The sequence below is a fragment of the Pithys albifrons genome, chromosome 4 (genome assembly GCF_047495875.1).
Source record: "Pithys albifrons albifrons isolate INPA30051 chromosome 4, PitAlb_v1, whole genome shotgun sequence".
In the NCBI taxonomy this organism is placed as follows: Eukaryota; Metazoa; Chordata; class Aves; order Passeriformes; family Thamnophilidae; genus Pithys; species Pithys albifrons.
This window is the reverse complement of record NC_092461.1, coordinates 72,199,969-72,214,406: the sequence shown is the minus strand read 5'-3', so window position 1 is coordinate 72,214,406 and position 14,438 is coordinate 72,199,969. Positions and strand designations below refer to the sequence as shown.

The 14,438-nt window shown below is 39.9% G+C and overlaps 1 protein-coding gene across 11 annotated transcripts in view; it reads left to right on the top strand.

Annotated features, from left to right (window-relative positions):
- The window catches only part of DTNA (dystrobrevin alpha), a 234,632-nt gene that overhangs the window by 200,777 nt on the left and 19,417 nt on the right, over positions 1-14,438 (top strand). For all 11 annotated transcript variants that reach the window (XM_071554578.1, XM_071554583.1, XM_071554577.1 and 8 more), the window contains 4 exons: positions 2,145-2,232; positions 4,653-4,750; positions 6,088-6,201; positions 9,459-9,555. In XM_071554578.1, the coding sequence (XP_071410679.1) occupies positions 2,145-2,232; positions 4,653-4,750; positions 6,088-6,201; positions 9,459-9,555 (397 nt within the window). The remainder of the gene's footprint in view (positions 1-2,144; positions 2,233-4,652; positions 4,751-6,087; positions 6,202-9,458; positions 9,556-14,438) is intronic.

The following is a 14,438-nucleotide window of genomic DNA, read 5'->3' as shown; positions in this document are numbered from 1 at the left end:
TAGTCATTATGGTAAAGTTAAAAATTAAACTCTCATGAAAGTAACCGTTACTACCTGGTTTACATAATTTTATGTGTCTGCAAGAGTTGTTTGTCCCTTTCTTTCTCTGGATGATGTATCAGTACAGTAAGCATGAGTATGTAAGAAGCAGAACTGTATAAATTTACAAAAATACCTTTAGCTTGGGTCTTTTCAGAAAGTAAACTGGTTATCCCACAAGAATATGAGTAAGCATAAAATTAAGCTACATATGTAACAAAATAACCAAAACCAAGAAGTCAATGTCCATCTACCTCCACAAGTCTTACATGCAGTCTGCAGCACAAGCTTTGCTTGCACAGTGCCTCTCTGCATCTCACTTGTCAGAGCTTTACTCTTTTTCTAAACTTCATGTTTGCGGTCTCACACATTATTGTCCAAGTGAGAAAAAGGTGATGTTTGTCTCTTTTCTCTTACATCAGTAGCCATAACAAATCTGCATGACACCCAGCTTTATTTTAATGATCAGAGAGGATCACTGACTACTGCCTTTTCAAACACGACATTTAAATCCCAGAGGATTTAATCAAGTCAACCAAAAGATGCCCAATGTAGTTCCCCTGAGGTACACGGGGGCATGAACTCACTGAGAAATATTTGAGAAATACTTCTTTTTTCTTTTAAAGATGTGAATTCTTCAAAAGCAGATATTTTAGCACAAGTTTCCTCTGGAAGGCTTTTCAAGTTCAAGATCCAATTTCTGGCAGAAATCAGAATAAAATCCCATACCCAGAAGAATTCTTGTTTTGCACACTTCTTTAAAATGTGAGGCTCATCCACCACCAACCAGTTGCATACCCTGAAAATCCCATGGGCAAAGAGGTGTGTGCCTGTCTCCCTTCAGACAAAAATACATCATACAGTTGCCAAGGGTTAAGAAGTCAGTCTTGCCCCTGTCTGAGATGGTCTGCAGGCTGTCTTGTGTTCTGTACAGCAAAGCATTCTTCTCTCCTCTTCTTAGGGACTTCAATTTTTTTCTCTTGTGTACTAGAAGTACTGCAGTATAGCATTCTAAAACCCATGATTAGCCAGGGTCAACTAAGTCCTCTTCAGCATTCTGATTTTGTCAGTTCATTAGTTTTGATGGTTCTCTGCAAACTTATAAACGTCTAGAAATAGTAAAGCTTCCCACTATATTACCTTTTTTCTGCTCTTCTGACTAAATAATAGCCTCCATTTAAAATAAGGACAGCTGGAAAGGCATTTACTTGAGAGAAATATTTGCATTTTATATTTTTAGGAAAAAATAATAAGGTGCAATATTGTAAAGGAATTAAGCATATTTGCTCTTTAGTTTCTTACACTTTCTGAACCAGAGATTTGATTGGATATTCTGCACATATGACCAAAGTCCATCACAGTTGGTGCTGGTAGACTCCTGCATCCTCATAGCAGAAGTTGGCTCCAAGTTAAAGTGAGTCCAAGTCTGGGATCAGTGGTGATATATGTTGCAATATTTTAAAGGAATTCAGTTTATTTGCTGTTTAGTATTTACACTTTTTGATCAATCATGCCATTCCCTGAAGTCTTACTCCCAAATATCAGGGACCAGTAATAAAACAGAAAGTCTGATTATAAATTCCTGAATCAGTGGTTCTAAACAGTGGTCCATGAGGCCTTAGTAAGTGCCTTGCAAAACTGTCCTAAATACTGTCTTCTGTTGCAAATCTGACAAAGCTTCTGAAGTTTTTCTCAACAAAGACTGAGGTTCCCGCTATTCTACTGTCCAAAAAGTAATCACTCTTCTAGGTGATCTGATAAACCTGAGATATGACATAAATGCTGACTGGTGGTTCTAGCCACTTCCAACCTCTTTTTGGACAGAGTAGTCTATAAGTTGCATCTTGCACAGCCTTGGCCAGGGCTTGCAGACTGCTGGTGTTTTCTACAAAGGGAAGGTGCTACCTGGACCCTAGACCTGATCCTCCCAGGCAAATTACCCTTCCCCTTCTCTCCTTTGCTCAATTAACATCTGCGGTTCTTAATTTGGTGATATTTTGCTTCTAAAGTCTGTACTGGGGGGGTGTGAGATGATGGTGTAATACAGCAATGGTCATTTTTATCCTGTATAAATATGTCTTCCCTCCTTCCCCACCCCTGAGCAGCGTGCTCGACAGCGCAAGTCGCCTGGATGAAGAACATAAGCTGATCGCCAGGTATGCAGCAAGGCTGGCAGCAGAAACTTCTTCATCAGTAAGTGTTTTAATTAAAGGAAGGTACTTTCCCTCTCTTGTGTTCCAGGGGCTTGGCAAGATCAGAAAATTACATCTGGCAGTCTAATGGATTATTTTTCCCTATCTTTTTCATCAGAGGCTGTTATGCCTTAGTAATAACATATTTATGCAGTCCATTTAAATCAAAGAATTCACATACTAATGCATATAATCTATATACTAATGCAATGGTATTTAAATAATTACATCAAAGGGAATCTGACATCTTGAACTCCGAAAAGACTAGAAAATACTGTCTGGACTAGCTTTGGTTAGAGGTTAATAATTTACTGCAATGGAAAAATGGGTGGCAAATCCATTTGACTTCGTAGTTCAAATAGCGCAGCCACTAGGGCCCTAAATACTAAGGATTTTAAAGAATGTTCTTCAGCAGGATGACTGTAATGACCCCCTGCATTAGCTCTGGCTCCCATTTTCATTTCAGAGCAATGATTATTCTGCTCTTTGTATCCCAGGATAGAAGGTAATGACAGGCTAAAACCTTACTAACTGCATTCAGAAACAAGAGAGAATGAAGCAGGAACCTAATCCAAGAGTATAAAATCTTAAATGATATGCATAAGGTCAGCCTAGTTACTTTTTTTTCCATCTCAGCCCATTTGGTAGAACAGGGGACCAGAAATGATGGTTAAGTGAAAGGCAGCTGGTCTGGAGTGCCCAGAAACATTTTCACACTGAGATTTACACTGTGGGGTCAATTGAAAGGGTGAAATTGGGCACCACCCTTCGTGCAGACACTGAGTCACACTTACGCCAAGTGAAGTCGAATCTGCTGCCCCCTCTGTCACAGAAGATTTCACACTACTTGCAGCTACCTGGGAAGAGAAGGGTGCTCCTGGCTGTGCCAGCCAAGCCCAAATCAGTCTCTTCCAGAGGTGTGACACAGTGTTTCAGATTTAAGGCAACTGTAGGTGATGATTCCTGAAGGACAGTAATTCTTTATGGGAACAAGATTTTCCAATAATGTCTCTGAGTAAAAACTGGATTGAAATCAGTTATGTATAATGTGTCCTTGATATGGGGCAAAACTTAGGAAAGAGTATAAATAGAGCTGGTTTGAATAATACTGAATTTCTTGTTGCCATCCATGTGTGCTCTTTGAACAAAAGAGACAGAAGGAAAAGAGAAGGTTTCTGTATACAGAAATCTTTCCGAGCACAAGAGTGGCACCACAGCAGCAGCACAGTGAAAATTTTAAAAGCTTTGCTGATGGTCATTCTGAATTTTGTGGAACAAAATGTAGTAATAACAGTGGGCATTCAGGGTAAAGATTCCTCCTATATCAGTCATGAAGTCCACCAGCATGTATCATTTTGCCTTTATGCACTGTTCTGCTTCCCTGTGGTTGAGGAGTTAACAGGAAAATGGCAGAAAAAATAGTATGTGGTTACAGGCAAAATATACTACCCTTTTCCCACAGAAAGTCCTAATCTTTGTTAGATTTGTTAGGCTATTGATACATATCTTCATCCTTTTTGAGGGTCCACCTCCTGGAGAAGAAAATGCCTAGCATCATATAAAATAGGGCTCCAAGGTTACACTTCACAGGGCTTTTTATGGTGAGGAACACTCATATCACAGCTGTAACTCAGCAGAGTATTTTCAAATGTCTGATTCTTTCAGGTTGGGGTTAGAAATAAATGGATCTCTTTGATAGCTGAGAAACTTTTAAATGTCTTGCTTTGTGTTGTCATCGCTACAGTACTGAAATACAGGAGGGAATAAGGTAAACAAGAACTGGTTATTACTGATGAACATGCAAAAAGAGAGCATAGTTCAATGAGTCTTTAGTGAGCACTGCCTAGTTTGGTAAGTACTTGTTTTATTGGGGGGAAAAAAGGTTTTTCTGTACCTGAAGGACTGGGGAAAGATGTTTTCTGAAGTATCATCAGAGAGTATAGAGGAAATTGGCCAAATGGGCCATACAGCCAGACTGAAAACTCAGTACAGCTTTCAAACTGAAAGCAAAACCATGGTTTCAAAGAGAGCATAACATCACTGCACTGGAAACACATCTACTTTTTGGAGGCAGATGCTGGTTTTTACTTTGATTTATTACTCTTTTCTGTAGCATCAAAATCAAGAGTTGGTAGTACGGCAACTGCCTGCAGCAGGGCCATTGCTGGATTCAGAGGAAGCTCCTTGAAAAGCAATGAATGACAGGATAGTAAACACTGAGTCTTACTCTAGCACTTACTCTGCTTTACTAGCAATGGAGCCATACCAATATGAGCACTACATGGATGCTCTTTTTTTTAGTGTAGGCAAGCCTGGTACTGGGTTTTCTGTAAGCAGATTTCACAGAACAGATCTGTGTTGAACTCATGTTTGCATGCTGGCTAGTCCCCTTTTAATGCAGCCTTCTCTGTTTTACAACAGCAGCAGAGTCAGCAGAGAGGGACATCAGATATCTCCTTCACCATTGATGCAAACAAGCAACAAAGGCAGCTGATTGCAGAGCTTGAAAATAAAAACCGGTAAGCGTCCACAAAGTGCCTGGGTTTGTTCAGTCCCATATATTATGTACATTGGTTTGTTTCTTAGCATTTTTCACCACCTACACCTGTACAATGTGCTTATACATGCACATCTCCCCTTCTCAAAAGCACAGAGCACAAAAAGACCCACACAATATGACAAAGGCTTTGAAATCCGTAGCCACTCTGTGTTTCCATGAGTGTGCTGTTCAATGACATAATATAATCATTGATACTTTACTACTTGCAGCTGCTGTTTGTAAAGAATTTTAAAAAAAAGCCTGTCCTGTTTCAAAACCAGATTAACTTTCAGTCAGAACCTCTGCAGCACTATAACATGAAAAGATAAAAGGATCAGTCACGCTTGCAATGTTATGCTCCCCTGCTTTTACTTGGGAAAAAGATGATTAAAGCTCTCCAGAACAGTCTGCCTGGGAAAGGTTTGCAGAAAGGTTAGCAGCAAGTCAGGCTGCTGATCAAATGAGACAGGAGGAGCAGATGCGACCGAGACTGAGAGACAGTGTCCAGGAGAAATAGGCCAGCCAGACCCAAAAAGGTGTAATGCCTATTTGTTAACAGCAGAGAATCTGGCCCTGGGTATCAGACTGCCTGATGCCATGAACTGTATGGCAGCAGAGCTCTGCTTTTAATGCTGAACTGTAAAATAGAGGCCAGCCCAGACCAGATGGTTTCCTATTCCAAACTCTTCACTGCCTTCTGTCACTGTGTAATGAGCACCACCAGCTCCAGTCTCAATTTGTCTTTCATAGTTCAAGGCTGCCTCTTGACCGTCTGCTGTCCAGCACATTGTGAAGAAGAGACAAAATTCACAAAGGTTTCTAACTTCTGCTGTGAAGCTTTGTATTAGCCTTTTGACAGCACTCCAGGGCTGACAAGCCAGTCGTAACAAGACCTATTAAATTGCTTCTCTGTGCATTGTTTACTGCTCTCACATATCTACTTACACTAACACTATTTTTTAAGTGCTAAATATTTTCTCTGATACTTAAGAAGGGCCAGAAAGGTCATTTTAATTTTTGTTAAGTTGCTGAGGTACTTAAAATGTTAATAGTGAAGAATAAGAAGGGAACAATTCATTTAAACTTAGAGCTATTTCATGTCTACCTCTGATTTTTGGGGGTCTTGAAGAAATATTTCACTTTATGGCAAAATCCAAAGAGTTTATTTGAAAAAGCATCCAGAGCTCGGCTCCCATTGCTGAGGGCTCCTTTGGTTAGTTGCAGCCCAGTCATTTTATCTGCATAGGAAAAGCTACATACAGTCATACTTTTGCTCCTCTTGTGACTTGCAGTCTTCTGTTTATTCTCCTCCCCAAGAGAAATCCTACAGGAGATCCAGAGGCTGCGACTTGAACACGAGCAAGCGTCTCAGCCCACACCAGAGAAGGCACAACAAAATCCCACTCTCCTTGCGGAGCTCCGGCTGCTGAGGTAAGTCCAGAGCAGTGAAACCTCCAGCCATGACACAGGCCAACCAGTCATTCTCAATAAGAGAGAAGCCGTGCTTACATTTTGAGGGCCTTTTTTAAAATAAGGAAACCTATATGTATTTTGATTCCATTTTTGGTGCAGCCTGTTGTCCTAGAAGTAATTAAGCTTATGCTTTAAACTGCATGCATGAGGAATCTCACATATTACTCATGTACATTAAATTAAGCATGTGCATTAGTGTTTGTAGAGTTAGGCCCTTAGGCCACAGCCCTTTCCAAATTCCATTACTTATATGGGGAAAATGTTTTGTCAGAACAAACACCTTTACAAAGATTTCTCATTTATGCTGAAGAAAATACAGAGCTACATGAAAATAGAGCCAGAATTAGGTGTTAATTTTGGAAATCCCCCACAATGTGTTGAACTCTAAGGAGAGGTCAGTTCTCTTTATGGTGCAAAAGCAGGCTGCAGAGTGATCCTCCTTATCACATGGAAGGTGAGGAGTAATGTTATCTGCAGCAGCTGAAGATTTAGAGGTTTGTTCTTCCAATCATCCCACCAAGCTAAAATCATTCATATTGATGCATCTGCATGTTAATTACAATACTCTACATGGATTTACTAATTGCCATGGATATCACATTGAAGAAGTACAGTTGTCATTGGCCCAGATCCATAGGCTCTCTGAAAGTCCTGAAATTCATGTTGTGAGAGTCAGACAGAGAATCCAATAGGAGCTAATCAAAATGCTTCACGTGAATAGAGACTTGAGAGTAAGCACTTTCTTTCCAGTGACACAATGCTGGATTGCTCTGTCTCCAAGGATCAGTTCTCTCATGAGAAAGCTGAAGAACACTGTTGGCCACTTAGCCACTCCTCACATAAGTAATATTTCGGTGCTCTCATTCATACCCAAAAGAAATTACTGTAAGAAATTGTGCTAAATTTTTTTCTTTAGACATACTTCATAGTTTTATTATGGAGTTTTCCACAATAAAATATTTTCTGATTCACAAATAATTACATTTGCTTTCTGAGCTGAGGATAAATTAGCTTCTTCATTTGTATGAGTGATTTTAGTATGTAATTACTTCTAGAGATCTACAGGCAAGTGACATTCTGTGAGAGATATAGAACTGACTTTGATGAAAATGTGTACTCTACAAAATATAGCAATAATGTAGCTCTTGTGCATCAAACCTAAAGTCTATTTTCGGCATGTTTAGGAGATTAGCTTTCTATGTAGTTGACAAATAAATTTCATTATACTTAACAAATAAATAAATAAATAAATGTGCAAGGTTAGTGGATTGACTGCTTAATTTTTCCCTGTCTCCAATTTTGATACACATATTAAAGCATAATATCCTTATTTTAATTTCCTGACATGGGATATCCCTTGGGCAGTGAGGCTGAGTTCCTCAGTTATATTTCCTCTGATTTAATAGAAGTATCAAGAGTCATAAAATAACTTTTAATCTGTGGGTCTGAACTGCTTTGCATGCCTTCTAAAATGTTGACCATTTGAAAGGCAAAAATCTGACTTTTGACTTACTGGGGAATTTCGGCCTCAAATTCTCAGACAATTACGATGGCACAAGGCTGTTCTTACATGTAAAACAGCAGGACTCAATAGCAGCCCTGATTTATGTCTGTTACCCCACAGATTTTTTGAGCTTGAAGCACTTAGAGCAGTAGGGCAATTTAGTTCTTATCATATTAAGAAATGCTGGAATCTGTAAATTATGTTGTGGGTACCTGTCTCAGCATCTTTCACTAGTTGTTGTAGTGTTGCAAAGTCACTGAAATGAGGTTCTGAACACAACATTCCCTCCCATTACCAGTACTGTCTTGGAGACATGTTGGAAAACCCATTACTTCCAACAACTTGCTCTGGAGTACAGCAGGAGAAAAACTTCTGAGGAGCAGTCTGTACAGTGCACACTGCTTAGATGCTAGATCCTTCTGTGGAAGGAACCTAAAACCTAGCAGAGGTCTGAGCTAGGACATACCACTTTGAAATACATGGACCTTACTTTTATTAGCAGTTTCTTAAACTCCACTGCCTTTGTACAGTTCATAGCATTTCCAACCATTACATGCACAGAAAAGAATAGCCAGCACATGCATTTTGTAACAGAAAACAGATGAATCCTTCAGAAAGGAAAATGCAACCTGGCAGTGTTACTATATTATCCTGTTATATGGCTGAGAGATGGCACACATGAGCAGTCCTGTAGAAATCAGTGTTGCTTACTTGTATCAGTAGCTGCTCACTTAAAGAGAAGGCTCAAAATCAGGGGTTTGTATTTCTCTAAATACAGGAAATTTACCTAAGTCTTGTTGGCTATGGTACTTTTCCATTTAGGATTAAATTGTCATATTTTGTAGGTAGCAGACAGCTAGCAACATACAGGTTTTTATATTATTTGCAACACAGTGTATAAAATATACCTAATACGTGTATTTTTTACAGCAATCTTGTTAATTACATCATAGATTCCTGGAGGCAACACTTCTATTTTGCTTTTAGGTGTGGGCCTCTCACAAAATTTAGTGATTGGGCATGTGCAAGTGCTAATCCCCCATCCTGTGCAGTGGAGCTGTGCAGAGTCAAAGCCGTTCACACTTGTGGGGGCACAGAGTGCCTGTCACACTTGGAGAAGCTCAGTATTCACACAGTCATGGGACCAGCACTGGACTCCAAGTCCAAAGAGCTAATTTCAAACAGTTATATCTCCACTATGTGATAGTCCTACTCTTGCTTTCAGGAAAAAAATTAGAAACAAAAGCAGATCATGGTGATTTTCTGTGTGAATTTCTGAACTGTCTTCGCTTCTCTCATATCTCTCTGTGTTCAGTGCCCCTGCTGTAATTTCCTGTCCTTCAGGGCATGGCTTTAATTTCTCCTGACAGCTAGTGAGGTTATTGACTAGAGAGTTCCAAAGACAAAAATTGCCAGTATTTCCACAGGGGAATATAACACAAATCTGTTCAAATCTCATTTATTCTTTGAAGAAGTGTCTATGTCAGTGTCTCTCTTTTCCCTAATCACTGTATTCAGTCCCATGAGGATTCTCAGTATGAGGGAACTCACTAGTCTTCACGTAGCCCCATTTCTAAGCACTATGCTGAATTCATACAGCTTTGCTCTAGTCTATAGGCATGTACCTCATAGTAGGGCTGGGAAAATGATGCAGTTAAAAGCTGTTGATACTGTGAGGGTTAAGCACTGATCAGCTCTGCTTGTTTCTCAGACAGCGGAAGGATGAGCTGGAGCAGAGGATGTCTGCTCTCCAGGAAAGCCGGAGGGAGCTTATGGTTCAGTTAGAAGGCCTCATGAAACTGCTGAAGGTAAGGAGCTCCATCTGATACTACCAAGGAGAACAGATAGAGTGAAGCAAGAGAGAAGAGGGAAGAGGTGTATGTGCAGAACTCTGCAGTACTTGACTGTTTCTACCTACAAAATTTGGCTTTGTTTCCATCCCTTTTTATTTTTTGCCTTGGTCTTTCAATTGAGGGGTTTCAAATTATGTTCAGACAATGATGTTCCTGTAGCAACACTGCATCATCATTGTCACTTACTGCTAAATGGAGTAAGAATAAGAAAAGAAACAAATCAACATATAAAATTACTATTAGCTATGAGAAAAAAGCTTCAGCACTGTACAGTATTACCTACTCCAGCTGACTGTATAGAATCACTTTGCTAGTTCCTTTAACTGTGCCCATTCAGTTGCTGGTTCTGTCAGATAACCACGTTTGACAACCACATCTAATTCCCTCAGCTTGGAGTTGCTTCCCTTGCAACACTTAGTCATTTTCATTAGTACAGAAACATGGCCTCATTAAACAGCTGAAACATGCCTCAACAAAGGATCTCAGTTAAAAATGAAGATATCAAAAAGCATGTGCCTTTTTAAAGACTAGGGTAAATTGGAAAATGTGTCTTTATTTGCAGAATCCAGCCCTATTTTACCTGATGCACCTCAGTAGATGATGTCAGAAATTCACATTGGAAGAAATGCTCTGAATAGTGTAGGAGTCTGTTTTGGTTTTGGCCATGCCAGATCAAATGAGTGCATGGAAATTCAGGGCAACTTGGGTCAAATATGGCTCTGATAAGAGCAGAAGGAATTTCACTGAAATCCATTTAACAACACATATTTTGCATTAAAGGATTACTTTGACCCCTTATGTCACTTGCATCTCCTCAGACACAGGCTTCTGCAGCCACAGTGCAGGAATTGGTGGCACCTAAGCAGCAGAGCCCACCAAGTAGCCAGCGTATTTTTGGGAGCTGGATTAGGCAGGAAACCTTTTACTCTACCTGTGAAATTCTACAGTGCTACAGCTAGCAGTGAGGGCTGCCTGATGTCAGTACACTGACAAAAAGAATTTGGGTAAGAAATGATAGCAGCTTTCTGCACGCTTTGCACTGTTCTGGTGTTTCAAAGTGTGCAGAGAGGGGACCTTAACCAGGTCACATACCCTCAACTACTTTGACTGTACCTTTAACTCTATACTCCAAATTTGACTTTGTTTTCTGTTCTGTACCTACATCCTGGCTAATCTTGTGTGCTGATCCTCTTTTTCTCTAGGAAGAAGAATTGAAACAGGTAGTAGGTTACCTGCTTATTGCAGGCCTCACTAACTCTTAAATGTGATTGTGTTCTTGTGATTTATTTTCCTCTGCTTGAGAAGTGTGTGTGTTCTTTTGACCAAAATTAATATTTTGCAATTCTTTCCCACCTTATTTTGAAATATCTTGGAGCAATTTTCACAACTAAATATCATAGTCCTCTAGCAAGTGAGTCATGGCTACAAGGAGTCTTGATCTTTTTCCCACTCTCTAAGTAAAAACATGCAAGGTATTGAAGCCACCCGTCAAATGTGGTGAAATCAACCTATAACATGGGTGGATTAAAGAACACTTCTACCATAGATAAAATTTTGAAAATGTCATGAGAAATTTTGAACTTCAAGAAAAACAGAACTGAGCTTAAATTAGACCAGAGCAATGAGTTTGACATCCCATTTTACCCAGAAAAAGTCAGGGCACAGTGTGCCCATCTTTAAAAGTCAGCACTGATACTAACAGTGCCATGAGTCTTTAGGAGAATAAATAGTTTCTGCAACCTAAAGCAGAAAGAGAAAGTATCTATAATACTAGTAGTAAATATTAAGAGATTTGTTTTGGAGCTTTTTAGTATTGTAATGGATCTTGGAAGTATATTAGGCTTAAAAAGAAAGCACTTTTCAGATAGCAGTTTGATTTATAAGTTCAATAAAAATGTTTCACTTTAACAAAACACACATGTCTTTTATCAGCAAAAGTACAGTCACAAGTCTGATGTGTTCTGTCTGTGGTAGGGAGTGCAGAGTTTGTAGGTAATGCTCACCTTCATAAAACTAACACTGGATAACTTTTGTAGAGCATCAATCTACAAAAAAAAAATAAAGCTAACCAAATATCACTTCCATGTAAAGGCTGTCTTTTTTGATTCTTCAGTATTAAAAGATACTCCATTCACAAAAGAGAAGTTTCCAATGTGACAGGAGTTTCCCAACCGTATAAAATATTCACTGGACAGTATAAGTCAAAGCACATTTTCAGGCTGTTACGAGATATTTTTATGCATTTTTTTTCCTGCTTAGAGTAATAGCCTGGCTGAATACCAGGTGATGATGCTAAAGAATTACTTTCACCATTTACCTTTAATGATCCCCATTATGCTATGCCATTTCATGATCTGTTGAGAGAAACAGGATTAAATTAATTTCTGGAGGAATTCAATCGGAATGAGCACCTTGGCAATTCATCTAATGGTTATAAACTACCTATTTCTCTACTGCCCTTCCTTGAGAAAGGATAATGAGTTCTCACATCCCCGTTGTTTGATGAGGCTGTGAAGTACGCTTTCCCCGTATGTCATCCCAGTTCAGTCCCGGCAGAGGGAGCAGTGGGCTAAAGTTCCTATAAAGTCGGTTCTCGTTTCAAGCATTTTATCCTAAACATGCATGACACTTGGTAGTGGGAAAACCTTTCCTGTCTCGCAAGAATTAACTTAAAAGCCATAGCGGTTTGCCTAGGGATGGTGAATTAAATAAAATACATGGGAGTTTTCCTGAAAGGCAGGAGAATGTTGATAGCTGCAACCAAGTATATACAACACAGAAGTTGAAGTGATTCAAATATCCATGGTGGCTGTGATAGCTCCCCTTTCATCATGCTGTTATGATCCAGTTATTAAAATTATTAGAAATGCCTCTGCCTGAATGAAGGTGCAAATAAGACCAGATGCCAAAGTCAATAGTATGGGTTTTATTCAGTGGTAAATGTGAGGCAGAGAAAGGGAGATAGAAAGAAATAAGAAAAAGGAGGAGAGTTGAGAGAGAAGAAACAGAGTGACAGAGAGAGATTAAAATAGAAAATGTATCACCACTCCATAGAACCCAGCAGCATTCTATTGATCCTGTTCTTTTGGTTTTCTTGGTGGTGAGGGTCTCCCAAAAAACAGAGTCCAAAGGCTGAATATACCTTCAGAAGATGCCCAGCACCTCCCCTTGTGGGGGAAGCTTTGCAGTCTCTTGTAACAGACTCTGGAATTAGTGCCTCACTTGGATCACGTGCAGTCCTCTGGTGGCAGAAGGCCTCAGGAATGAGTGAGGGGGGCACTCTGGGGGATCTTTGATGGTTTATGATCCTTCTCATCTGCCTCTCACATGAATGTGTGTATGTGGTCTGCCCAGGAGGATGGCGTGTTATTGCTTTGGTTTGTTGAGATTTCACCATCACACACCCAAAACCCTTCTCCTGCACCACCCACTGAGCTCAGCTAGGGCAGATTCTTAACACAGAGACATTCTTCCCTGAGACCTGTTTACTTCTGCTCAGACCTGAGATGATTAGACAATAGTCCTATCTCAAGTCCCCAGTCACAGTCCAAATTCCAGGCAGGAGGCATTGGGAGGGGGTAACTTCGGTGGTCACAGCAGGCAGTTTCTTCCTTGCGGTTAGACAAAAGTCTTTCTGTGGTTTTGACAATGTTTAAGTCATTAATAACATTCAGTCCACATGCCTTAGTTCTCAGCTGGCAGAGCTGTCAAGGTTTGGGAGCAGTTCAGTGCTCCATTTCTCTGCTGAGCTTCCCAAGAAGTAGTTACTGACTGTCATAGCAGATTTCAGACCATTAGCTCTAGTCTTCAAGAATCATATTTCTCCTGATAACTACTATGCAGGAATCCAATCCTGAGCACTTCATTCCCACAAACTTGGGCTGATGTGGATCTAGATGAGTAAATTATATTTAGTGTTCACCTCTCTGAAATTAGGCATTCCCTAATATCCTTGTATTTCAACTTGCTGTTCATCAGTTCTTTCTGATACTGCCCAAATACTATAAAAAGTGAGGAGATATTTTCTGGACGAGTGACTCCAATTGTTTCATCTCCATGTGCTTCCCTAACATTTTGTTCCAACATCAAAAGCTACAGATAAGAGAGCACTGTTGATCATAAACACAACACCTCAGTCATAGCTGCAAAGCAGACACAGGGTAAGCACTGGGTGTGCAGCAGCTTCTACATTTCTCTCGTGGAAAAATTCAAGCCCGGAGATACTGGTGGGCATCTGCTATTTTTAATAAATAAAATGCCTATTCTGAAGTTCATTCCTGAGTGTGACTTGACTATAGGAGGCAGATTTTGTCCATTTTTTTCCCTCATCTTGTCTGAAAGTTCCCACTGTTGTTGGTGTTCCCCAGAACTGAGATCAAAGGCAAAGGAGAGCTAAGGAAAAAAGGCAAGTAAAAAAAGAGGACTCGTCTTTCAGGGAGCTGGGAACCAAAAATTCTTTCACAAATTTCACTGAGGATGAAATAGGCTCCATCAGGGCATGAAAGAAGAAAGCTGTAGATCTCAGATGACCTGCCTAATGTGCAGGGAGTGTGACCTCCAAGCACCTTGGATCATTTCCAGGTTGCTTTGTGCCCTGCCTCTGGAGGACTAGAGATCTACATTTCTGCTGGATTGGTACCAATGATTCCAGAAACAGGAGAGCATCTGGCCTTTATATATTCAACTTGCCTTTCATCCATCATTGAAATGTTCTAAAACCAATCATTAAAGAAATTACAAGTATTAAATCCTCCATTCTTCCATCAGTAATGTGCTTATTCCTCATAAACCTAATTTGCCCTTGATGTCTTTCTGGGGATAATGTCTCTTAGAAAGGG